The 26,855-nt window shown below is 46.1% G+C and overlaps 1 protein-coding gene across 2 annotated transcripts; it reads right to left on the bottom strand.

The window, feature by feature from the left end:
- Positions 1-1,682: 1,682 nt before the first annotated feature.
- On the bottom strand, positions 1,683-23,485 carry LOC121289351. 2 transcript variants are annotated; one of them, XM_041208716.1, is made up of 6 exons: positions 23,238-23,485; positions 20,872-21,017; positions 13,101-13,251; positions 8,795-8,925; positions 7,211-7,278; positions 1,683-2,150 (listed from the first exon to the last, which is right to left on the bottom strand). In XM_041208716.1, exons 1-6 carry the CDS (start codon positions 23,313-23,315, stop codon positions 1,993-1,995), a joined length of 732 nt encoding a protein of 243 aa, XP_041064650.1. In that variant the 5' UTR covers positions 23,316-23,485; the 3' UTR covers positions 1,683-1,992. The 2 variants fall into 2 exon arrangements, with proteins under 2 accessions (XP_041064650.1, XP_041064651.1); XM_041208717.1 differs by lacking the exon at positions 1,683-2,150 and adding an exon at positions 5,352-5,441.
- Positions 23,486-26,855: the final 3,370 nt, after the last annotated feature.

The raw sequence follows: 26,855 nt of genomic DNA, 5'->3' as shown, positions 1-26,855 counted from the left end.
TCTCCAACACTCTTTCCAGTACTTTTTTCAATTTAGCATACTGTATTCATTGCTTACAATGCGGTGTCCCCTACATTGCGGAAACTAAATGCAGACTGGGTGACCGCTTTGCGTAACACCTTCGCTCAGTCCATAAGCCTGACGCCGACCTTCCAGTTGCTTGCCATTTCAATTCACCATCTCGCTCTCATGCTCATATTTCTGTCCTTGGCCTGCTGCAATGTTCCAGTGAAGCCCAATGCAAACTGGAGGAACAGCACCTCATCTTCTGATTACAGCCCTCTGGACTCAACATTGAGTTCAACAACTTCAGACCATGAACTCTGTCCTCTATTTTGAATTTTTCTCCCCCAAATGCTAGTTCTTGTCTTATTTTCATGTTTTTGCTTTCAGAGCTGACCTATTTTGCTATTAACACCTACTCTGGACCTATGCTTTATTTCTTTACTCCTACCATTACCACTCTCTTTGCCTTTTATTCCAAGACATCTTTGCTATTTAACCTCCTTGTCTTCTAATCTATCCCTGACCTTCCCTTCTGTTCCACTTGACCCTCTCCCCCTGTTTCAACAGCATCACATTTCTACCTTTCTTCAGCTCTGAAGAAGAGTCATATTGGACTTGAAACGTTAACTCTGTTTCTCTCTCCACAGATGCTGCCAGACCTGCTGAGTTTTTACAGCATTTTCTGTTTTTATTTCGGATCTCCAGAACCCGCAGCGTTTTGATTTCATGATCTTCATCAAGACTGGTGGCTGTTTCCGGTATCTGAATTTATACCAGAAATTCGAGTGAATGAAAGCTCCTTGTAATGCAGGTTACAACATGATTTATAAAGTAGTAAAGCTCAAGTTCCCAACAGCAATTCTCCATACAAGCATCTCTTGATCTCATCCAGCCTTCTGGAAAGGTATCAAGGCAAGAGAAGCTACTTCTTTATAGGGAAGGGAAAGTTCACCATGGTGCCTCACTCATAACTCTTCACAGAACAAATTGAAGAGTGACACTCTAAAAGCTATTATATTTGATTTAGTTTAATAACGGAATTTGATATGTCAAGGGAGACAAAGACAACACTTTAGACTCCTGTTTATTATTGGGAAATGGCTTATTTTTCACAAGCTAACAGGAGGGCCAAAAAGCAAAGTAATTGTAGCCCTTTCTTCATTAAGAGTTTGTATTTATACTGTGATCTAAATTCTTTACATTATAGATCAAATAAAGCAGCTCTCCTAACAGCTCAGCAAGTTTATCCGGTTACTAACGGAGCCCCACAGGCCAGAAAGATCCTAGGTTCAACCTCTGTTCTGCATTGAGTTAGCTGATCTAAGTCAAGAACCTGTAAGGTAATGCCATTGGGTTGAGGGTCCCTCAGTTAGAAAGGCGGATCTCAGGGTTCCCACTCGTCAGTCAGCGAGCAGCTTCTATTGGAAGCATGTACCTGTGTGAGCTATTGGATACAGTCCAGATCAGGCTCAGCTTTAATGCATTTTGTGGGTTAACAGTCTGTCAAGACTGACTGTCAAATCTCACTCACGAATTATAGTCTATTGGGCAAGAGGGTAAAAGCTACATGTGAAATCATACCCCAGTGAGGAGGCAACGTCTTCAAGGGAGAGGAGAAAAATAGCTCATAAGTATTGGTAGGCAAATAAGATCAAGTAAACTGATTATGTTCCAGAATCTATCCTTTTATTGTCTTCCAAAGGATTCTCATGAGGCTTCCATTCCCTCTCAATTGCCAAACCAAATTATTTTGCCTATTTTTGGCATAGTATCAAAATTCAACTAGAGCTAAGTTAAATGTCTCACCATAATTGGCACCAGTTTCTCTTCCATGACCCTGATTCATGAAGTGGTGGTCTTTTCTTCATAAGAGGGCCATCATTCCAGATGGCGACAATGCTCTAAGAGAGTCCCCCAGGTAAGGGAAGCAAACTGTGAAGCTTCTCTGGCGCTCTCTTTGCAAAACACTACATGTTGCTGCAAATCTCAAGTTTCACTTATTTCTTCATCCTTCAGAGAGCAAATGGAGGTGTGGTGAAGGGTATCTGGTGTCTCTCTCACACAATCATCATAAGACAGGTAGTTGACTAGCTGCTCATGGAATCTCATCCCTCGGCTTGGATGGGACCTTCGGTTTGAGATTTCTATAACATTAAAATTCAACAATTTTAACAAAATGCTTAAAATTCCTGTTCAATGTTTAACAGTCAAAGAATAAATTAAAAGTTATCAAGTTTATGTCTATTTAACTGTTGTTTCTTTCCTCTGTGTATGTTTCCTCCTTCAGGTAACATTGGTGACTATGGACTTCTATTAGATTGGTCCATGATTATGCAAAGTACAGTAAAATCCCACAACTTCCTTGTTCACGTATTCATTTACACAGACTAAAGCCTTTATACACCGCATCGCCCATCGTGATTGCTTATCCATGTTTTCTTTCCCTTCCCTTCTCTTTCCTCGAGGAGACAGCAGCCATGATGGAGCAGAGGCCTGAACACGATCTAAAGGGGAGATAGTGTGGAAGTCTCTGGAAGTGGATTACTTCCATTAGCCTGGCCGTGGGCATTTAACTCTCTTTTTCTTTAAAGCACCTTTCTGACAGGGGTGAGAAGTGGTGCCTGGAAGGGTTACAGCTAAAGCGCAGCCCGAACACGAGAGATTAACCTGGAAATGTCCAAATCTCTCAGTTAAGAGCTGCAATTTCAGCTTCCTTCAATTTTGAAATATTCACCAATTTTGTCTGCCACTTCTGAGGTGATTTATTTTTTTCCTTAAATGAGGATTGTCTCTTTCTAAAATTTTCGGTACATGTCTTGCATTGCTCAGAGGCTCCCCCATCTGTCATATACAGGTACCACAACTTGCTGTACCAATGCTGCCCTCACATTGCTGGGAGCTGGCTAATCGACTCCCGTTGAAAAGCATGTTCATCGTTCGCAATTATGCCGTTTGCGAGATTTTGCAGGAATATAACCCCCACGAAAGGTGGGACTCTACAGTACTGCAGCGGTTTGCCGTTGCTGTTTGCAATACGGCTGACCAGGAACCTCTCTCACTTTTACAGCCTGCATTCAGGTGTATTGGAAGGCTTCACAGGCTGATAATCAACTTGTTTGGCCACATTAAGAATGTGCCAAGTCCTGAAGTGGGACTTGAACCCAGAGCTTCTGGCCCAGAGGTAGGGAACGCTACCACTGCGCCAGAAGACCTTAGAGGCTAAGTTTTTAAACTTAAATAATGGCAATTATGAGGGCATGAAAACTGAGCTGGCTAAAGTGAATTGGCAAATTAGATTTAGGGATAAGTCAATAGAGATGTAGTGGCTAACATTTGAGGCAATATTTCTGAGCACACAGAATAAATACTTTCCAATGAGTAAGAAAAAGTCCATGAGACGGACACCTCATCTGTGGTTAACTAGAAAGGTTAAAGGAAAAGCCTATAATTATGCAAAGATAGGTAGCAGGACAGTTAGATAAGATGGTTAAGAAGGCATATGGGATACTTGCCTTTATTAGCCGAGGCATAGAATATAAGAACAGGGAGGTTATGCTGAAACTGTATAAAAAACTGGTTAGGCCACAGCTAGAGTACTGTGTGCAGTTCTGGAATCTGTGTTATAGGTGAAAGGTCAGAAGATTGGATAGAATATAAGGAACAGCAAAAAATGACTAAAAGACTAATAAGGAGGGAAAATTAGAGTATGAGAGAAAGCTAGGCAGAAATATAAAAACAGATAGTAAGAGTTTTTAAAAATATTTAAAAAGGAAAAGAGCTAACAAAGTGAGCATTGGTCCTATAGAAAGTGAGTCTGGAGAAGTGATGATGGAAAACAAGGAGATGGCAGATGAATTGAACCGGCATTTTGCATCAGTTCTCACTATAGAGGATACAAGTAACATCCCAGAAGCAGCTAGAAATCCGGAAATAGAAGTGGGGAAGGAAGTCAGGGGAACTACAGTCACCAGAGAAGTGGTACTGAGTAAAGTGTTGGAGCTGTGGGGCTGACAAGAGCCTGGGTCCTGATGGACTTCATCCCAGGGTCTTAAAAGAAGTGTTTAGTGAGATAGTTGATGCATTGGTTTTAATTTTCCAAAACTCCCTAGATTTGGAGAAGGTGCTATTAGATTGGAAGATAGCAAATGTAACTCCAATATTCAAAAAGGGAGGGAGACAGAAAGCAGGAAACTACAGGCCAGTTAGCTTCACATCTGTCACAGGGAAAATGTTAGAAGCTGTTATTAAAGAAGCTATAGCAGGGCACTTGGATAAGCTCAAGGCCATCAGGCAGAGTCAACATGGTTATGTGAAAGGGAAATCATGTTTAACCAACTTGTTGGAGTTCTTTGAGGAAGGAACATGTGCTGTGGATAATGGGGAACTGGTGGATGTACTGTTCTTAGATTTCCAGAAGGCATTTGATAAAGTGGCACATCAAAGATTATTGCGAAAAATAAAAGCTCATGGTATAGGGGTAATATATTGGCAAGGATAGAAGGTTGACTGGCTAACAGGAAGCAGAGAGTAGGCATAAATGGGTCCTTTTCAAGTTGGCAAGATGTAACGAGTGGTGCGCCACAGGGATCAGTGCTGGGACCTCAACTGTTTTCAATTTATATAAATGACTTGGATGAAGGGATTGAAGGGATGGTTGCCAAATTTGCTGATGGCACAGAGATAAGTAGGAAAGTAAGTTGTGAAGAGGACATAAGGAGACTGCAAACAGATATAGATAGATTAAGTGAGAGAGCAATAATCTGGCAGATGGAATATATTGTGGGAAAATGTGAAATTGTCATTTTGGTAGGAAGAATAAAAGAGAAGCATATTATCTAAATGGTGAGAGATTGCACAGCCGTGAGGTGCAGAGGGACCTGGGTGTCCATGAATCACAAAATATGGAGAAAGAGCAAGGTTGGGGGGGCGGTGGTCTTGGGACTAATAGCTCTTTTAGAGGGCTGGCACAGGCATAATGGGCCAAATAGGACGTTTCTGTGCTGTATCATTCTGAGTGTCTATAGTTATGAGCGAGGCCAGTCCAATCGTGTATTGGCAAATAAAATTTCACTAAAGTATATTTCATTCTGAGAAATAGAATTTATTTTCTTTTTATGATGTGCGAACACAGCTGGGAGATATAACTCTCACATTTCATCAATAAATCCATCTTCCAGAGTTTAATTGGTGCTTGGTGCTCATTGGTTGAACCGGAGATTTGTAGTCAGGCTTTGTAAATGTCAAAAGTAACATTGGTTCATGAAGTACACCTTACTGGCCTTGGGTTTTTTCACTGTTTGTTGCCTCTCCGAGGACACTCTTTGGGGTTTGGAGACAGGAGATAGAGAAAGGAGATCTTGGGGGTGATGTGATTAGTCATAATGTTCTGGTCATCATTTGTGAAAGACAGGCTTGATGGACAAGATGGTATTTCTCTAAAATGAAGAGGCCACTGCTTGATAAGTCACGGAAACCAGGAATAGGCTATTTCAAAATTAAAACTGGGCAGATTAATAACACAATTACTACCTCTGTGGGATGATGCTATCACTGAAAACATGAAGGATTAGGTGATGCTCTTCCACCAAGACCAGTGCTGTCAAATCAGTAGCACTGCACTCTAGGGCTGTCCTCAAAACATCCCTGAAGAGGTCAACCATCCCCAGGCACTCTTGGGAGTCCCTGACTTGTGACCAACCAAAATGGAGCAGGTTCATCTGGGGAGGCACCGAACACATCGAGAGACTTCATCAGGAACGTACAGAGGCAAAGTCGAGGCATTAGAGAGAGCGCACAAACCTCCGACCAGCCCATCTACCCAACCCTTCGAGCGCCGCCTAACCCGCATGTGGCAGAGTCTGCAGGTCACGCATTGGATTTACCAGCCATCTCAGAACCCATCGCACCGAAGTGGAAACAGGTCACCCTTGATCCTGAGGGACTGCAACTTGTCAGGATGTATAGAGGCACAAATACTACCTTTTGAGGCAGCTACATTTTCCACTCTTTTCCCTTGTTTAATCAAAGCTGTTGCACATGCCAATATGTAGGAATTTGTATTACTAAAAACTAAGATGGCAAAAAAAAAAGTGATAAGCTACAGCGACAATATATTAAAATCTGTGTGGGTCACAGGTGGTCAATGGCATTGTCCCAATATCGGCTTAATGTTAATGTCATGATGGTGAGGATTCTCAATCTAACCACAGACTAGTTAGCGTGGGAGCTAAGGAAACACGGAGAAATGTAGGACTGTGACCAAGTGGCAATGACAAACGGGGCAAAGAGTTTCCCCAAGCCCGGAAGTTACAATCTTAGCTGCTGAAGATAAAAATAAATGAAAGGTGCCTCTTCAGAAGCAATATTGCAAGGTCGAACACTCGCAAGGCTGTGAAATATGGGGCGGAAGTAAGTGTGGCAGCCAATGATCGGACCCAGTGAAGGAATGCAGAGGGAAAGTGTGCAGTGAAGGGAGGGAGATGGCCCAAACACCATGAGCCACCGGTTAACTGCGTGGAAGCGTTTCACCAGTGATCACTCCCCGCCTGCTGGAGAAAAAAAATATATTCCTGCATCATCAGCCTATTGAGAGGAAAACTGCTCCTCAACCTCTCCCCCCATCCCAGCCGTTAATTAGAAAAGGGCCCCAGTGTAATCCCCCACCAGAGGGCAGCACCTTGGAAATACCATCAGCACCAGGGCTGCAGCAGTTCACTGCAGCAGAGAAGACCAACCCTTCCCTCCTTGACAAAAACAGAATTACCTGGAAAAACTCAGCAGGTCTGGCAGCATCGGCGGAGAAGAAAAGAGTTGACGTTTCGAGTCCTCATGACCCTTCGACAGAACTGAGGACTCGAAACGTCAACTCTTTTCTTCTCCGCCGATGCTGCCAGACCTGCTGAGTTTTTCCAGGTAATTCTGTTTTTGTTTTGGATTTCCAGCATCCGCAGTTTTTTTGTTCTTATTCCTTCCCTCCTTGAGGCAGCTCAGGACAGGCAATAGGTGCAGCCTTTCCAGCCAGACCTACATCCCAAGGGCAAATACAAAAGTAAATGGCCTTATATGTGTCTATACAATCAATCATCATGCCTGAACGGGATATCACTTATAATAACAACTGAGCATAAACCAATTGGTGAAGTATGGGTTCACCAAGTATTTTGATTCTATTTTTCCTCCCCTACAAGTATCAAGTTTAACTAACCTGGCAAAATACCTCTGCATTGAATAATACTCGGTCCTTCAACAACCACAGGATGGAGGGGCTTCAGTCTGATGGGCAAGAAAATGGAGGAGAAAATTGTGAGGCGATAATGTGAGAGATAAAGCATCATTGATCTCTGCAGCAATTGTCTGCTGTAACCGAACTACTTTCTGTTGAATTTCCTCATTACTGCACTTTATATATGTTTTGGGTATGGAGGTCTTGTGGCTCATTAGCACCCCTGCCTCTATCAGAAGCTCCAGGTTCAAGTTCCACTCCAGGACCATGCTAAGAGTGTTCATGACATGTTTCACCAAGTTGATAATCAGCCTTCATGACATGTTTCATCAGGTTGATCATCAGCCTGCTAATCCTTCACTACGACCCACAGGGAAAATATTGTGCGTGAAGATATGGAACAAACACTTTGGGAAGAAATTGAGCTTTGTAGTGCCCATTTTTAAGCACTGTATGGCCTAATAACACTCAAAAATGGGTCTAAGATGCACACAGACACTTCCAATGGGAAGGGTGTTGGACACCATCTTGATAAAGGACAAGCAAGAGACATCCTTTACCCATATCTGAAGCAGGCATGAGGCCTTGCTTTGTCCTGGACAGCCAGAGCCACTGCTCGTTGCCTCCAGGAAACCCAACTCTAGGCACCACAGGTAAAAACTGATAAGCACTTACTCTAATCACCGGCACTCCCAGTCCCGAGATCTCTGCCCTCCAGCACCCCCACCCAATCTCCTGCTGGCCTCAGTTCTATTGGCCCCTCTCCTCCAACAGCACTCTGAATCACCCAAAAGAACGGCCAAGGCCTGCAAGCTTCTGGCCCAAACCCCATCTAGTACTCGTGAAGTCTCCCAGAATGAAAAAAAAACAGTAAAAACTGGGAAATAGGAGCCCTGGTCCGAACTGTTATTTCCTTCTGGGCTGCAATCTTCCGACCCGAACCCCATCAATCACAGTATCTGAGACCCACCCTTTCCTCCTCCAGATCCCTTTGAATTTAATAATTACCTGGAGGTTGGAGCATTAATCTGTGTGGACTTCAACCACAGCGCTACGTACATTATGATAACATCCGTGGACCAAAATCTGGGGCTCTTCAGACCTCCGCATCTGGGAGCGGGACTCACTTGCGGGCACACCCAAATTTATCCCCCTTTAACTTTTCAGGAATTAACATTACCCTGTGGGATTTGACATGACACAATTTACTCAAATTTCAAATGCAGGAGAGGGGGAAGAAACAGGGTCGTGAAGGAAGAGTGGATCTCTGAACAAGCATCTGCCTGTGCAAGCTCTGATCCCCTAAAAAAAATCAAAGATTGATGGAAAATCTCAGCTCAATAATGTAAAAATATATGCTTGAGAATGCCATGTGTCAGGAGACACCTGTACTACATTTCACACCCTAACTTAAAGAAAGACAATCTCAGGTTGTCTCAAAGTGCTTCATAGCCAATGGAATACTTTTAGAAGTATGGTCACTGTTCTGGTGCAGGAAACACAGCAACAAATTTGCACACAGTAAGATCCCACAAGCAGCAATGAGCAATAATTGGTTTAGTGTACCTGGCTTTAAGCAGCTGGCCATTAACAATATGGTGGCAACAAACAGGCCTCTGGTCACTCTGCAGCTTCTTAATTTGCTCTATTTCACTTAGGATTTCAAATTTCAATTCTTCTCCTGGGGAAAAGCAACGCTTCAAAAAAAAAAATCATTGGTTACTTAATAAGCGCCACACAAGTGCCAGACAATGACCATCGCCAACAAGAGAGAATCCAACCATCACCCCTTGATATTCAATGGCATTACCATTGCTGAATCCCCCACTATCAACATCCTGGGAGGTTACCATTGACCAGAAAGTGAACTGGACTAGCCATACAAGTACTGTGGCTACAAGAGCAGGTCAGAGGCAAGTAACTCACCTCCTGACTCCCCAAAGCCTGTCCACCATCGACAAGGCACAAGTCAGGAGTGTGATGGAATACCTTCCACTTGCCTGGATGAGTGTAGCTCCAATAACACTCAAGAAGCTTGACATCATTCAAGACAAAGCAGCCCACTCGATTGGCACCCCATCCATAAACATTCACTCTCCCCACCACTGACATACAGAGGCAGCAGTGTGTACCATCTACAAGATGCACTGCAGGAATTCACCAAGCCTCCTTTGAGAGCACCTTCCAAACCCACGCCGACTACCTTCTAGAAGGGCAAGGGCAGCAGACACATGGGAATACACCTTCTGGAAGTTCCCCTCCAAGTCACTTACCATCCTGACTTGGAAATATATCACCATTCCTTCACTGTTGCTGGGTTAAAATCCTGGAACTCCCTCCCTAACAGCACTGTGGGTGTACTTACACCACATGGACTGCAGCGGTTCAAGAAGGCAGCTCACCACCACCTTCTCAAAGGCAATTAGAGATGGGCAATAAATGCTGGCCCAGCCAGCGACACCCACATCCCATGAATGAAAAAAAAGTAAAATTCCTGAAAGCAAATGGGAAGAAAGAAAGTTAGTCATTATCCGGGGCTATGGTTATAATGAGCTTCCCACTGGAATATGGTCAAAGATTTGAGATCCTGACTCTTGAGATATATTTGTTGCATTTTGGAAGTGATGGGACTGAGGCCGTTGTCCACCTCCTTCTGGGATGTGCCTTTGCATAGCAGGTCTGGAGAGAGATGTACACCGCAATAACTATCAACTGACGCTGGAGGACCATCAACTCAGTAAGAACTCCTCTTTGGTCAGCCCCGAACGTCCTGTCCTTCCGGTGCAAAGAGCTGCCAGCGACCGAGTGTTCCAAACTGGCACATTTCAAGGTCCAGGGCGACGTGCTGAGGGACACACTAAAGCCTGAGGCAGCTGTCGCAAAGGCTCAATGGGGAAGGGCCACGGTCTAAGGCCACCTCGTCATAGTACACCGAGGGGCTGGGAAACCACGTCAAGCTCTTCAAGCTATAGGTTTGATATGAAATTAGTATTGTAAATATAAGCTGTAATTATAAGTGTAGGGAGGCACCTCAGAGTGGCACCTGCTGTATTGAAAGAAACGAAACCGTTTAGCATCTTGTCTAATGTCAACTTTGAATTGTTGCGTAATGTCATTTTCTAAATTTTATGAATAAAGTATATTTTTTATGAAAAAAAAGTCACCTTCCTGTCCAGTAGGTGGCAGGCCACACTATGGTAGAATGTTCCAACTTAAAGGAGGGATTTTTAAAAAAAAATGTAATTTATGACGTTTTGTTACAAGGCCCCTATTGACTGATCCACACAAGTTAACCGTCAGTATTTTATGCTGGAAGTCAATGTCTTGGAAGCCGCAGTCATCATGTCAGTATTTGCTGACAAATATCAAAATGAATCGAGCCCCTCTTGCTTCAAGGCAGCTCCTACGGGAATCCTGTTGCTAATGAAAATCAATTTGGCCGTTTGACAGGAATTCTCGCAGGATACAGCCAGGAATGTTCTTCACATTCCTGTGCAGAGACACCTGGGCGCGAACAAATTACGTGGTTTAACAGATTGCGTGGGTTATAGCATAAGCAAGTTCACCATGTAAATATACAAACCCTAGGGTGACTATATTTCCTGAATCGCATCCGGTGGCACTCAGCCTCGACACTCACCCTCAGCATCCTACTGGGAGGTTGAGGGAATGGAGCATGCACATTGTGGCCACATAGCGCTGTCATCTCTGGATAAATTAAAGCCCTCGGTGAGTCAACACTTCCACTGGTTAAAAACAGGAGATCGAAATCATTCCCACCAATCGGAAACCTTCCTGCCACACAGCTCCGCCCACTTTACTGACCAACGAAGGGGCAACTCTGGGTGGTGTGGCTCCTGAATTGAACCCCATGTGGCTGTCAACAGTTAGGGTATTCATTCAGGGAGGGGTTTCGTGAACGTGGGACTCTTCCAGGAGCTTTCCTCAGAAAACGAGGATGTAACATCAACAACACACCCACGTCTCCTCGATCTTTTATTTCCATCCACCAAACCCTCCAACTAAATGAATCTCTGGCCGCAAAACTGCCGCGCACCCTAACTCTCAAATGTGTGTCTCCTCCCTCTGTACTTGCTCAAGGGTCTATCCAGATTGTAATCAGCAAGTACCAAAGTAATTCAAACATTTCATTGCAGTTTTTGCAGGTTTTCTTTTTAATTATCCTGAGACTTGCTCTGTATTTTCTGTTTCTTTAGATGTGTTTTTATGATATCAGAATAAGTTACATTACTGTTGAAAAGCTTCTCCTTTGGCAGGTTCTCATGCCTGATGATGGCTAAATGAGTTGAAACTTGCATTTCTAGACTCGAAGAAGAAATCATTGGTGTAAGTTCAACATTTCGCTGGGTTCTGTTGACTTCTGTCAATATACATCTAGTTTAAGTTCAGGCGTACTCCGATGAAATTGAGAGGATCTTGCAGCACTTTTTTTGACAATGGCAAAATGGGTGGGATGTTGGACGTATTTTTGGGCCTAACTTTAGGACTATTCAAAGGCAGCAAACTCCAGGCCCAGGGTTCCCGTTAACAGTTTGCAAAAGCCTGAATCCAGCACCCACCAACAGCAATACACAGGCAGGAGTGGCCTGTAAACAGAGGGAGGGCAGGAAGGAAGACAAATGGCAATCAAGAGAAGAGGGAGGAGAAAATAAAGGGAACAAGTAAGTTTGATAAAAAGGAAAGAAATGAGGAAGATGCAAAAGAGAGCAGGAGCTGGAGAAAATCTTGCAAGGTGGTCAACTGAAGCATTTCCAATTTCATCTTGAATCTTGTAATACTAGCAAAGATAGTGACAAGATAGCTCTGTCCTGTTGGTGTGCAGAGCTCCATAGATAGAGAGCAATGTAAAGCCAGCAGTATACCTTTCATCTGTCAGTGCCACACTGCGCTCTAACACAGGAATATAACCAACAGGCTCCCATAACAATGAATAATATTCTGGTCTTGGAAACCACAATACAGAAGAACTCAAGAAACAGAAGTAAACCGTATGACCCATTGAGCCTGCTCCACCATTCAATATGATCATGGCTGATCTTGGGCTTCAACTCCCCTCTTCCACCTGCTCCCCATATCCCTTAATTCTTTGAGAGACTAAAAATCTGTCTATCCCAGCCTTAAATGACTTCAACAATGGCGCATCCTCAACCCTCTGGGGTAGAGAATTCCAAAGATTCAAAACCCTTTGAGTGAAGTAATTTCTCCTCATCTCAGCCTTTATCCTGTTTTAGATTCCCCGACCAGCGACGTCTCTTGACCGTCAGTCCTATCAAGCTCCTTCAGAATTTTGTAGGTCTCAATGAGATCACCTCTCATTCTTCTAAACTCCGGAGAATATAAACCTAATTTACTCATCCTCTCATCATAGGTCAGTCCCATCATCCCAGGGACCTGTTTAGTGAACCTTCACTGTACCACCTCCACTGCAAGTATATCCTTTCTTAAATGTGGAGACCAAAACTGCACACAGCACTTCAGATGTGGCCTCACCAAAACCTTGTATAATTGTAGCAAGACATATTTATTGCTGTACTCCAATCCCCTTGCAATAAAGGTCAATGTACCATTTGCCTTCCTAATACTGTGGCAAAACAATATAAGTTAGGAGTAAGGAAAGCAAACTATATAAGAACACTCAAGTTAACAGAAGTCCAGCAAAGCTGATGAGCTTAACAATAGCTTGCACTGCTGCAGAGGGCTATTGCAATACCCTTAAAAATAGTCACCAACAACATCCAATAAAGCCCTTAATGTGCATTTGAGAATAAATGTAGAATCTGACTGTTGAACTAGCCAGTCTTAATAAAACCTGAATGATTCACTCTTTCCAAAAAGAAATGAAATGACTCACCACGTGACGCATATGAGACACAGTGCTCTGTTTGAAAGGAGAGCTAACCAAATGGTTTATTTTCACTTGCATAGCCTTATGTAGGTTGGAACTAATGCTGGCAGAGTTGGTCTTAGAGTTCACTCTCATTGATGGTGGGTTAGAAGGCAAACTACGAGACATAAGCAACAAAGGAAAAATTAACAAAAAGAGCCAGGCAGAAGTGAAGGCAGTCACAAATTCGACAGAAGTATAAGCAGGGTACAAGGTGGCCTGGCAGTAAAGTGCAAAAATGCTCCACACCACAGAGTTCCCCAGACATTTTTCAAACACAGCCAGGCTGTTGGCAAGTTTCCAAGTGGGTGCAAGGTAAATCCTGCAAAAATAGAAGGGAGGGAAGGTTAATGAATGCCAGCTCACAGCCACTTCAAGAGGTATGGGGACAGTACATTTTTCTGCTCTTTCAGCTGAGGAAGTGTGTAATGGAGGAGATCTAAAAATGGAAAGAAAGTAATTTATAAAATGAGAAGGCAAAGTAAAAAGCCTACTCATATGCATCTGTAACTCTGCTGCATAAAATGCCCCCTCAGAGCTACATACTAAATCCAGTATGTAAACATGCATTGGGTGTACATTAATAAATCATGACTTGTCCTGTAACTGCCAAAGACTTCTTCCAGTAAAGATCAGATTTACCATTATTTAACAAGTTTGTTTTTTTAACAAGATCAGTTTCAAAATGTAGGAGTTAGATTATTTAAAAGAAACAGAATTTGTTTTGGTACAAAACGGAGCCAACAAATTCTTAAAGGTATTTCTTGAACTCTGCTGACAAAAGTAATCAAATTAGATCATCTAGGTAAAAGAATCATACTCTCAAAAGTCACCTTGAATTTCAAAAGTATTGTTGCTTGATAATAAATTATCTCTGGAGGTAGAACATTCTGTGACAGAGTAGAAGTAGAGGTCTCCCTGAATATTCTCTTGGGGCACCAGTCTCCCTCAGACTCTGTAATCCTTTCCTGCCCATACCTAGTTATATGTTGGTGTGACCCTGGTGCTGTGACAGTGAGGCTCTCTGCTGTGTTCATCGAATTCAGTGATCTTGCTGTGTCACACACTTACATCTCCTACCTGCTGCAAGGCTGACGGGTCAGTGTAGATTGTGATGACTGTGGTCCAAAATACTATCAAAATTGACAAGCTGCTCAGGCACAAATATTGACCATCCTTACATATGAAAATATGAACAAGGAACAGGAGTAGGCCATTCAGCCCCTCGAGCCTGCTCCGCCATTTAACAAGGTCACGACTGATCTGATAGTAACCTCAAATTTGCATTCCACCTACCCCTGATAACTTATCATCCCACCTGCTTACCAAGAATCTATCCACCTCTGCCTTAAAAATATTCAAAGGCTCTGCTACCACCAACTTTTCAGGAAGAGAGTTCCAAAGACTCATAACCCTTGGTGAAAAAAATTTGCCTCATCTCTGTTTTAAATGGGCAACACCTTATTTTTAAGCAGTGACCCTTAGTTCTAGATTCTCCCACAAGAGGAAACATCCCCTCCACATCCACCCTGTCAAGACCCCTCAGGATCTTATGTTTTGCCTCTTACTTTTCTAAACTCTAGCTGATACAAGCCCAGTCTGTCCAACCTTTCCTCATAAGACAACCCACCCATTCCAGGTATTAGTCTGGTAAGCCTTCTTTGAACTGCTTCCAATGCATTTACATCCTTCCTTAAATAAGGGGACCAATACTGTACACAGTGCTCCAAATGTGGTCTCACTAGTGCCCTGTACAACTGAAGCACAACCTCCCTACTTTTGTATTCAATTCCCCTCACAATAAATGATAACATTCTATTAGCTTTCCTAATTACTTGCTGTATTTGTATACTAGCCTTTTGTGAATCATACACTAGGACACCCAGATCCCTCTGCAGCTCAGAGCTCTACAATCTCTCACCATTTACATAATATGTTTCTCTTTTATTCTTCCTGCCAAAATGGGCAATTTTACATTCCCCCACATTATAATCCATCTGCCAGAACTTTGCCCATTCACTTAATCTATCTATATCTGTTTGTAGTCTCCTTATGTCCTCTTCACAACTTACTTTCCTACCTATCTTTGAGTCATCAGCAAATTTGGCAACCATCCTTTCAATCCCTTCATCCAAATCATTTATATATATTGTTAACAGTTGAGGTCCCAGCACTGATCCCTGTGGCGCACCACTCGTTACATCTTGCCAACCTGAAAAGGACCCATTTATGCCTACTCTCTGCTTCCTGTTAGCCAGCCAACCTTCTATCTTTGCCAATATATTACCCCCTATACCATGAGCTTTTATTTTCCACAATAACCCGTGATGTGCCACTTCATCAAACGCCTTCTGGAAATCTAAGTACAGTACATCCACTAGTTCCCCTTTATCTACACCATTTGTTCCTTCCTCAAAGAGAACTCCAATAAGTTGGTTAAACATAATTTCCCTTTCACATAACCATGTTGACTCTGCCTGATGACCTTGAGCTTATCCAAGTGCCCTGCTATAACTCCTTTAATAATAGCTTCTAATATTTTCTCTATGACAGATGTGAAGCTAACTGGCCTGTAGTTTCCTGCTTTCTGTCTCCCTCCCTCTTTGAATATTGGAGTTACACTTGCTATCTTCCAATCTAATAGCACCTTCCCCAAATCTAGGGAGTTTTGGAAAATTAAAACCAATGCATCAACAATCTCACTAAACACTTCTTTTAAGACCCTGGGATGAAGTCCATCAGGACCCAGGCTCTTGTCAGTCCGCAACTCCAACAATTTACTCAGTACCACTTCTCTGTTGATTGTAATTTTCCTGACTTCCTTCCCTACTTCCATTTCCTGGTGTATAGCTGCTTCTGGGATGTCACTTGTATCCCCTATAGTGAAAACTGATGCAAAATACCTGTTCAGTTCATTGGCCTTCTCCTTGCTTTCCATTATCAATTGTCCAGACTCACTTTCTACAGGGACCAACGCTCACTTTGTTAACTTTTCTTCTTGAAAGATTTATAAAAACTCTATCTGTTATTATATTTCTGGTTAGCTTGCTTTCATACAAATTTTTCCCTCCTTATTAGTCTTTTAGTCATCCTTTGCTGTTCCTAATATTCTGTCCAAACTAATGGCCTTCCACCTATCTTTGCACAATTATATACTTTTTCTTTAAGTTTGATGCTATCTTTAACCTTTCTAGTCAACCGTGGATGGTGTGTCCGTCCCTTGGACTTTTCCTTACTCGTTGGATTGTATCCTTGGAACGTGCATTCTATCCTTAGAACTTGTCATCATGGAAACCTAGAATGGTGACTACACAAAGTCAATAATGTAACTGGCAAAACAATGGTGGAGAACCAGTTGGCGCAGAGGGTTAAACTCTATCCTTTCACCACTAGGACATAGGTTCAAATCCAGCCCACCCAGAATGAAAAAAAAAACAGTAAAAACCTGGAAATAAGAATACTGGTCCAAACTAGTCTTGTATACCTTAAAACAGAACACCAGTAAAAACTGGGAAACAAGAGTACTGGTCCAAACTGCTTTTCCCTATTGGGATCAATTTTTACTCTTCCTGGCAGTCATGAGCATCCTAGATACTATTTTAATGGGAATGGGCTGATTCAGAGATGGCAGGGTGGCCGGTGTTGGAAAAGGAAAAATGTCACATTGCTGCAGCTGGGAGTCATAGGCTCCTGGCGAGGCAGTACCTCACCAAGAATGGTCGTACAAGAATGGCACATCCTAAAAGAAAAACAACCGTTTCTGTTTTAGAACATTCCGTGCACAATATGGCCGTTATGACCCTCTGCAAAATCTGCTTTTGGATTTTCTTTTATCCGTTCAAGTTTTTGTTCTTGGTGTCCGGGTTTCTGTCCCTGCTACACAGTGCAGGCAAGGAAAAGCGCACTGCATTTGCGCAAAGGGCTTGTTATCAAGGTGACGAGATGCCTCGTGAAGATTGCACCTTTCCTGCCAAAACTGTCATTGGCCACTGCTGGGCAGAGTAGAGCGAATCCTATATCTGGCCTCAGAATGCTCGACACTGAGACTCAAATGCAAAGTGCATTCCAAGCACCAACATCCCTCAGCTTGATGAACACAAACATTTATCAGTTTAAGATCTAGTGGTAATAATGGCCCGAATCTTCAGTGAGCAGCAGAGTGGCAGCACACACTGCTGATCGCATTCCAAACTGTGGCCTTACCTTTTTACTATTGGAGCCTTTGGACCTTCCAGTCCCGTATGGAGAGCGGATCCTTCGGCAAGGTGAGTCAGAAGACCACGTGGCGAGGCATAATTATGATCTGAAGGCACACCACTGAGGTCTACCTTCAATCTTCACTCTTTTTAATTCTAAGAGCCGTCCCACCAACAGCCCCACTCTGCTCACCCGCATCCCCTCCCCCGCTCTGCTCATCTGCATCCCCTCCCCCGCTCTGGACATCTGCATCCCCTCCCCCGCTCTGCTCATCTGCATCCCCTCCCCCGCTCTGCTCATCTGCATCCCCTCCCCCGCTCTGCTCATCCGCATCCCCTCTCCCACTCTGCTCATCCGCATCCCCTCCCCCGCTCTGCTCATCTGCATCCCCTCCCCCAATCTGCTCACACGCATCCCCTCCCCGACTCTGCTCATCTGCATCCCCTCCCCCACTCTGCTCACCCACACCCTTCCCTCCACCCTGTTCACCCACAATTCCCACTGGCTGTGCTCACCGATACCCCACTCCCATTCCCCACTCTGCTCACCCACCCCCTCCCTCACCGTGTTCACCCACAATCCCCGCTGGCTCTGTGCAAAACCACCTTGGCCTGTCACCCAGCACACCTCACATTCCCCTTCGCCCCACACCTCTGGCTCAGCTGACCACTCCCTTCCCAGTTCTACACGCCTCCTTCGTCTAGCGGAAGAGTGTAAACAGTGCTGGGGATGCGGGGGGAGGAGGTGAACTGTCCTGGGGTGTGGGGGAAGGATGAGCAATGCTGGGGTATGAGGGGGAGGGGTGAACAGTGCTGGGGGTGATGGGGGAAAGGGTGAGCAGCGCTGGGGAGAGGGATGGTGCTGGGGAGGGGGAGGGGATGAGCAGCGCTGGGGGAGGAGGGGATGAGCAGCGCTGGGGAGGGGGAGGGATGAGCAGCGCTGGGGAGGGGGAGGGGATGAGCAGCGCTGGGGAGGGGGAGGGGATGAGCAGCGCTGGGGAGGGGGAGGGGATGAGCAGCGCTGGGGAGGGGGAGGGGGAGGGGATGAGCAGCGCTGGGGAGGGGGAGGGGATGAGCAGCGCTGGGGAGGGGGAGGGGATGAGCAGCGCTGGGGATGATGGGGGAGGGGCTGAGCAGCGCTGGGGATGATGGGGGAGGGGATGAGCAGCGCTGGGGAGGGGGAGGGGATGAGCAGCGCTGGGGAGGGGGAGGGGATGAGCAGCGCTGGGGAGGGGGAGGGGGAGGGGATGAGCAGCGCTGGGGAGGGGGAGGGGATGAGCAGCGCTGGGGAGGGGGAGGGGATGAGCAGCGCTGGGGATGATGGGGGAGGGGCTGAGCAGCGCTGGGGAGGGGGAGGGGATGAGCAGCGCTGGGGGGGGGAGGGGATGAGCAGCGCTGGGGAGGGGGAGGGGATGAGCAGTGCTGGGGAGGGGGAGGGGATGAGCAGTGCTGGGGAGGGGGAGGGGATGAGCAGCGCTGCGGATGATGGGGGAGGGGCAGAGCAGCGCTGGGGAGGGGGAGGGTGCTGGGGAGGGGGAGGGGTGAGCAGCGCTGGGGGGGGAGGGGATGAGCAGCGCTGGGGAGGGGGAGGGGATGAGCAGCGCTGGGGAGGGGGAGGGGATGAGCAGCGCTGCGGATGATGGGGGAGGGGCAGAGCAGCGCTGGGGGGGGGAGGGTGCTGGGGAGGGGGAGGGGTGAGCAGCGCTGGGGGGGGAGGGTGCTGGGGAGGGGGAGGGGATGAGCAGCACTGGGGAGGGGGAGGGGATGAGCAGCACTGGGGAGGGGGAGGGGATGAGCAGCACTGGGGAGGGGGAGGGGGAGGGGGAGGGGATGAGCAGCGCTGGGGAGGGGGAGGGGATGAGCAGCGCTGGGGAGGGGGAGGGGGAGGGGATGAGCAGCGCTGGGGAGGGGGAGGGGATGAGCAGCACTGGGGAGGGGGAGGGGGAGGGGGAGGGGATGAGCAGCGCTGGGGAGGGGGAGGGGGAGGGGATGAGCAGCGCTGGGGAGGGGGAGGGGATGAGCAGCACTGGGGAGGGGGAGGGGGAGGGGGAGGGGAATGAGCGGGGGAGGGGGAGGGGGGAGGGGATGAGCAGCGCTGGGGAGGGGGAGGGGATGAGCAGCGCTGGGGAGGGGAGGGGGAGGGGATGAGCAGCGCTGGGGAGGGGGAGGGGGAGGGGATGAGCAGCGCTGGGGAGGGGGAGGGGATGAGCAGCGCTGGGGAGGGGGAGGGGGAGGGGATGAGCAGCGCTGGGGAGGGGGAGGGGGAGGGGATGAGCAGCGCTGGGGAGGGGGAGGGGATGAGCAGCGCTGGGGAGGGGGAGGGGGGAGGGGGAGGGGATGAGCAGCGCTGGGGAGGGGGAGGGGGAGGGGATGAGCAGCACTGGGGAGGGGGAGGGGATGAGCAGCGCTGGGAGGGGAGGGGAGGGGGAGGGGATGAGCAGCGCTGGGGAGGGGGAGGGGGAGGGGTTGAGCAGCGCTGGGGAGGGGGAGGGGGAGGGGATGAGCAGCGCTGGGGAGGGGGAGGGGATGAGCAGTGCTGGGGAGGGGGAGGGGATGAGCAGCGCTGGGGAGGGGGAGGGGGAGGGGTTGAGCAGCGCTGGGGAGGGGGAGGGGGAGGGGATGAGCAGCGCTGGGGGTGATGGGGTGAGCAGTGTTGTGGAGGGAGGAGGGGATGAGCAGTGCTGGGGGTGATGGGGTGAGCAGTGTTGTGGAGGGAGGAGGGGATGAGCAGTGCTGGGGGTGATGGGTCTGTTGGATTGTTGAGAGACTGATTTTAAGGGCTGAGCAGACTCTACACCTATTTGAAGCAGCACTAAATAAATTAGTGTTAAAAATAAAAAGTAGTTGCCAAACAGCCCAAGTTCACGTGTTGACAGGTCCTCGGGTCAGTGGGGGGACAATCAGCGACAGGTCCCATGGAGCTACAGGTCGAGTATCCTTTATCCGCCAATCTGAAAACCAAGCGCATCTAAACACCGCATGTTTTTGAACCTCATGCGCCAGAAACCTATGACCTGAGCTGACGTGAAACTCACCAACTGCACCCAACATTTACATTGTACTTTTCCAGCCAGTTTATTGGCTTTAGACTCGAGCTAGCCTAGGCTTAGGCTACTGTAACGTAAGCAGGCCTAGGCCTATATGCCGTATCCAAAAACTGAAATGATCTGAAATCTAAGATGAAGTCGGCCCTGAGGGTTTCTGGTAAAGGCCACACCACCTGTACTTCTGGCAAACCGAACGTAACTCTGCCGCCTGGAACTTCCAAAGCCTTTGTGACCATCAATCGTGTTCCCCGATAACGTGCCCGCAAGAGTTGAGCCCATGTTTGTAAGTGGATAATGGGATAGTTTTGTGTACCGTCTCCCATAGACTTCCATTTCTAGATTGTTAAACTCAAAACGTTTCCCTTCTTTCGGAACCATCTTCACAGCCCATTATTAACTTCCAGCACTGATTATTCCTGCTACTTGTGAAGGGTTCCTTTTGATTTTTTTAGTTCTGGAAAGACCTTTGGAACTACCTTGTGAGTTTACACTTACCTTCTGGACGTGGGACATCTCTGTTCCTTGACACCGTCATAATGGGTGTTAGTAGTTTGTGCCACAGAACAACTGGCTTCCTTTCTGATAAGATTTGCAGTCGGGACTGGGATCCTATCGATATTTATCACAGCTACCTGCAGAGGCTAGTGAGCAAAGGTACATGTTTAGAAGCAGAAAATGCAGTTGAAACTGGCTCATACAATTGCAGGGACAAAATGTCCAAGCATTGGCACATTTTGCACATGTGTCTGTAAAAGCACAAAACATTTAGCATATAACCACAACAATATTTCCTCTCAGAAGCCGATGTATTACCTCTCTGTCGCTTGCCATTTCAACACTCCACCCTGCTCTCTTGCCCACATGTCCGTCCTTGGCCTGCTGCATTGTTCCAGCAAAGCTCAACGCAAACTGGAGGAACAGCACCTCATCTTCCGACTAGGCACTTAACAGCCTTCCGGACTGAGTACTGAGTTCAACAACTTTAGATCATGAATTCTCTCCTCCATCCCCATCCCCATTCCAATCCCCCTTTTTCCAATAATTTATATAGATTTTTCTTTTCCCACCTACTTCCATTATTTTTAAATGTATTTCTATCCATCGTTTTATCTCTACCTCTTAGCCTATTTCGATCCCTTCCCCTCACCCCACCCCCACTAGGGCTATCTGTCCCTAGCTCGTCTAGCTTTCTACCCTTAATGTCCTCATTAGCACATTCCTTAGACAATATCACCACCTCCAACACCTCTTTGTCCTTTTGTCTATGACATCTTTTGGCTATCTCCACCTATCACTGGCCCTCTATCCAGCTCTACCTGTCCCACCCCCCTTAAAGCAGCTTATATTTCACCTCTTATTTCTCCTTAGTTCTGCTGAAGAGTCATTCGGACTCGAAACGTTAGCTGTGTCCCTCTCCGCAGATGCTGTCAGACCTGCTGAGTTTTGCCAGGTATTTTAGTTTTTGTTCTAGATTTCCAGCATCCGCAGTATTTTGCTTTTATATTACTTCATGTTGGTTCCCCACTGTGACTATTTTCGATATTCCTCCTGGAATCCTATCTAAATTTGGCCTGTTTGGAAAATAACACTGGGATTTCCGTGATCTCTAAATAAAGTTGCGATGTCTGTGCTTGTGACAGTATTTTGTGGGAACCACCACAGAATACATAGAGGTGACAACAGGCAACTGGCCACTGGAGCCAACCAGCCAGTACTGGCTTTCACCCTCCATCCAAGAAAAATGGTTGTAGAAAAGCAAAATACTGCAGATGCCGGAAATCTGAGAGAAAAAAACAGGAAAAACTGGAAACACCCAGCAGGTCAGGCAGCATCTGTGGAGAGGGAAATAAAGAGTTAACGTTTCAGGTTGATGAACTTTCAGGAGATGTGAAAGCGAGATACCTGATCAAACATGAGAAGGGAAATAGAAAGCATTGAAAGCGAACGAGACAACTGATTAGAAATCCCGGAGAGGTGGGCTTTCCTGGAAGACGGGTGGCAATGGAAGGTCATGGGCCTGAAATGTGAATTCTGATTTTCTCCATAGGTGCAGCCTGACCTGTGAAGGAAATAGCTGGAATAGCTTTATCCATCCCCTACCAAAACCCTTCAGTCCCTTCTCCTTCATCAAATAATCTGCCCCATTTACAAAGAGGGGGGTGGTTCCTTCACGTCCACCACTGACAACTTTTAAACTATGGTTCAAAGCACATAATTTGATTCAATAGAGAAGGCAGGGGGTAGATTGTTTCCTGTTTCGCACTGAGGAAAACTGCATCCCTAATCCCTGCCTCCACTGTAAGCAGGTCTCAAAGTTCTTTTATGTGGCATTTACGTTTCTGGTTGTTACATCTTGGCCGATTGTAAATGCATTTAGGATCTTTCCATCCCCGAGTTTGTCGGCAAGAGCACACATCTTGCATTGTTTATCAAAACTCGGGGGGTAATAATCTGTCAATATTTCTGCAAACACGATGTTAAAAATTAATGTCAATTAAAGGAAAGGGTTAACATTGCTGGAAGTTGGAGGTGGACATATTTTGCCAATGCTTTGTAACTGGTTATTTCCTGAATCGTTTTTTTTCCCCCAAGCCGCTAAGCGCTACAAATAAAACTATCATCTTCTGCCAACCCCCCTTCAACCGGCTGGGTTACTGAGAGATTTGTCCCTTACACAGAAACACACTTCCTGAGCGTTAGGTGTGACGATACAACGCTTACGGTGCCATGACAGACAGAGGGAGCTAATCACATCTTGGTTTGCTTCGACCCCGGCGATTGAGAGAAGGGACTGGAGGCTAGGGAGAGGTCCCTCGTTGTAAATCCGCAAGGTTTGACTAGCCGCTGCCTCCCATTCGTACCTTGCTTGACCTCTTGTATCTGCAGCTCCCTGTTGTACTGCTTGAATGGCGACCCATCAGGAGGGGGAGCTCAGTCATGTTGCTGCAAGATGTTTCTCTCTCTCTCTGTGTCTCTCACACACACACGGAGCTTTCAGTGTCTCTCAAGCCCCCCTGAGCAAAGGTTGCTTACCGAGATATCCCCTAACCCACGCCACCACACTCAAAGAACTCCCAAGTACATTCAAAAAGCATCAAGGAGCTGCAGACAGCAGGGGAGCCTGACAAGGACTCGCCCGTTGCTGGCGTAAACACACACACACACTAACACTGCAATTGTTTCTCTCTCTCCCGCAGATGCTGCCAGACCTGTTGGGTATTTTGCAGCATTTTCTGTTCTTTGTTTCTATTTTAATTCCACAGCAACGCCTCCCGGTCCATCACCCTGCTGCTTTCAAACACCGGGTCTTATGTCCTTTTTGAATCAAACTGTTTAACAGAGGAGAAATGGAAGCTTGCGATTAGAAAAGCGCATGTTAGGACAGAGGAGATTTTTTTTTGCCAGCATTTTAATGAAGCAATTTTTGGTGTTTTATGCATTGATTTTGTTTTTTTTTAAATCTGACAAATTCTGATCAGGATTTAATAGGCACTGTGCAAAAAAACTTAACTCATACTGCCAACTGAGTTGGGTTGAGAGGTGATCTGATTCAAGTGCCTAAAATGATTTAAGAATTCCATAAGTTGGTACATACCAATTTCTTAGGGGAGTCCAGAAGAGAACACAATCTTAAAATTAGATTAGGCTATTTAGGTGTGAAAACAGGAAGCACTTTTTGATGCAAATAGTACTAGAAATCTGGAACTCTTCCTCCCTACCCCACCCACCCTCAAAATGCACATGGATACTGGGCCAATTTAGGTTTTCAAGACTGAGATTGATAGATTTTTGCATCCCCATATCAAAGGATATGGGACAAGCATGAGTAACTGATGTGGAGGTACAGATCAGCCATGATCTTGTTGAACATGCTCTCCATGGGCTGAATGGCCAACTCCTGTTCTCACATTTGTGTGTGATTACCTCTCAACATAAGGATGAACAAATGGATTCCAAATAAAATATTGACTTCCCCAGTCTATTCCCCAGGTCCAGCAGCATCTGCGGGAGAGAGAAACAATTGGAGTGTTAGTGTGTGTGTGTGTGTGTGTATGCCAGCAACGGGTGAGTCCTTGTCAGCCTCCCCTGCTGTGTGCTGCTCCTTGATGTGATTGCTTTTTGAATGTACTTGGGAGTTCTTTGAGTGTGGTGGCGTGGGTTAGGGGATATCTCAGTAAGCAACCTTTGCTCTGGGGGCTTCAGAGACACTGAAAGCTCCGTGTGTGTGAGAGAGACACAGAGAGAGAGAAACATCTTGCGGCAACATGACTGCGCTCCCCCTCCTGATGGGTCGCCATTCAAGCAGTACAACAGGGAGCTGCAGATACAAGAGGTCAAGCAAGGTACGAATTGTATGAGAATAGCTCATCATTATTGGAACTTCTGCACCCAAAGTAGAAAATACCTCACACACACACACACACACACACACACACAAAGTGCCAGGCGAAGGTATTTCACATGGGTATTTTTACTGAAAAAACACCTATCACCATTCAGTGAGCAAGAAAATAAAACACTCCTCGCAATCACAAAATGCTGCACACTTTTCGCTCTACCATTTTCCAACCAATGCATAAAAAGCTTAAAGTTCCCATGCATATGCCACATAAATATGAGTATTATGATAACATGCTGCATCAAATACTCATTTTTAACTCACTAACCCAAAATTGAATGCTCATAGGATTAGGAAGGACCAGATGGTGAAGAGAGTCGAGATCCTCTTCATCCACAAAAAGCCCCACATGATCAGCATCTCAAATAGCCGCTCCTAATCAAACTACTGCTGCCCGGCTTCATGTGCCAACCCTCATTCAGAACTGTGGGCAGAGGTGTGAAGCTGGGTGTTTGGCTCTTTTAAACCAAACATCTCTGTGTTGGTTGGTAGGACTCATCAGCCTTATTTGGCAGCCTGCCTAGGAGAGGGGAACTGTGGTTTTATGGTCTTTGGTTGGCAGCTAAGGGTTAACTAGTAAGATATACGTCGGCTGAGAATGGAGAAGGTCACAAATAGTGCCAATTGACTGGATGGCCATGTCAAGGAAGGATGAGGCTCTTCAGCTGGCTCAGCAGCTCATTTAAGAGAAGGACAACTTCCAACTCAAACCTGCATCCTTTCAGCTGCTGCGTTTGTGGCACACATTGCACCAGTGCATTATTAGCTACCTTGGACGAGGGCTTGGGAGAGGTTTGGCACAAACCACACCCACTTAAATATACTCAACATGCAAGTTAGCAAGTCATCAAACAAAACATCAGACATTCCAGGCCCTGTGGTGATGGGGGAAGTGACGACAGGTAGAGGATGCCACTGGCAGTCTTTACACAGATAGCTTCAGGATGATGGTCACTCTCCACAGACTGGGGCAGATGTGGAGTTCGTATCCTCCTGAGGTGACAGAGCAGACCTTTTCAGGTACAGTGCTGCTCTCCCGAATTAGGAAGAGGAAGAAAGAGAACCCTAAACATAGCCAGCTCTCCATACACCTGCCAGATTACTGCTCCTAGCTGGTCATCCATTCACCACAGTCGAAATATACTGAAAAAGATACTAGTTATTGTATGGAGCTTGGTTCTTGGAATGTCAGAACACTTCTTGACAATAATACGAGACCAGAACGCAAAACGGACCTCATAGCCAGAATGCTGAGCAGGTACAACATTAACATCGCTGCCCTAAGCGAAACAAGGCTCACTGAGGAGTCCCAACTTGAGGAGGTTGGTGCAATACTACTGGATTGGCAAGTCCAAGGACCAGCCTCAACAGAAAGGCTTTGCCATTCGATCTGAACTAGCAGTTCCTACAGGGATCAGCAAACAACTTAACATTCGTTGTTTAAGCTTGCGTGCAACACTTATTAATACCTATGCTCCAACAATGACACATATAGATGAGGTCAAAGAAGCATTCTTTGGTGACTTCAGTAAGATAATTAGAGGAGTACCCCAGCAGGAAACACTCATTATTCATGATGATTTCAATTCCTGAATGGGCACAGACTGTAATATATGGAGATGAGTATGAGGACACCATGGTATTGACAGAGCAAACTCCAATAGCCAGCTCCTTCTCTCTAAGTGGAGCGAGTTTGACCCAATCATCACAAACATAGTCTTCCAACAAGCAGACAAACTGAAAACAACATGCATGCATCCCAGATCCAAACATTGGCACATGTTGGGCTACATTATTGTACAACAGAGAGATCGTAAGGGCGTGCGCTCTACCTGCTCCCTTAGGGGTGCAGAATGCTGGTCTGACCATTGGCTTGTCAGGAGTTGTGTCTTTGAAGATAAAATCTAAGGTGCTTTGGCACAAAGTCAAGTCACAAAGGAAGATTAGTGTAACTGTCCTTAAACACATGGCCAAGTGACAAGGACTAGAGCACAAACTAACCACGAGAATTGTTGCTATCAGGGAGGGCAATGTTGACATTTTCTTGGAAAAAGTTAAAGGATGTTACTTACAGCACAGC

This window comes from Carcharodon carcharias, chromosome 16 (assembly GCF_017639515.1).
Source record: "Carcharodon carcharias isolate sCarCar2 chromosome 16, sCarCar2.pri, whole genome shotgun sequence".
Lineage (NCBI taxonomy): Eukaryota > Metazoa > Chordata > Chondrichthyes > Lamniformes > Lamnidae > Carcharodon > Carcharodon carcharias.
Note: the sequence above shows the minus strand (reverse complement) of the source record. Positions and strands in the feature narration are given on the sequence as shown.

Bases quoted from the DNA above. Each gene is read 5' to 3' on its own strand.
- LOC121289351 (XM_041208716.1), bottom strand. From the start codon at position 23,315: ATGACTGAGCTCCCCCTCCTGATGGGTCGCCATTCAAGCAGTACAACA. The intron at 13,252-20,871 runs GTAAGTGTAAAC...TATGTCTCGTAG, and splicing joins AGATGTCCCACGTCCAGAAG to TTTGCCTTCTAACCCACCAT. The intron at 7,279-8,794 runs GTACACTAAACC...CTTGCCCATCAG, and splicing joins GGCCAGCTGCTTAAAGCCAG to ACTGAAGCCCCTCCATCCTG.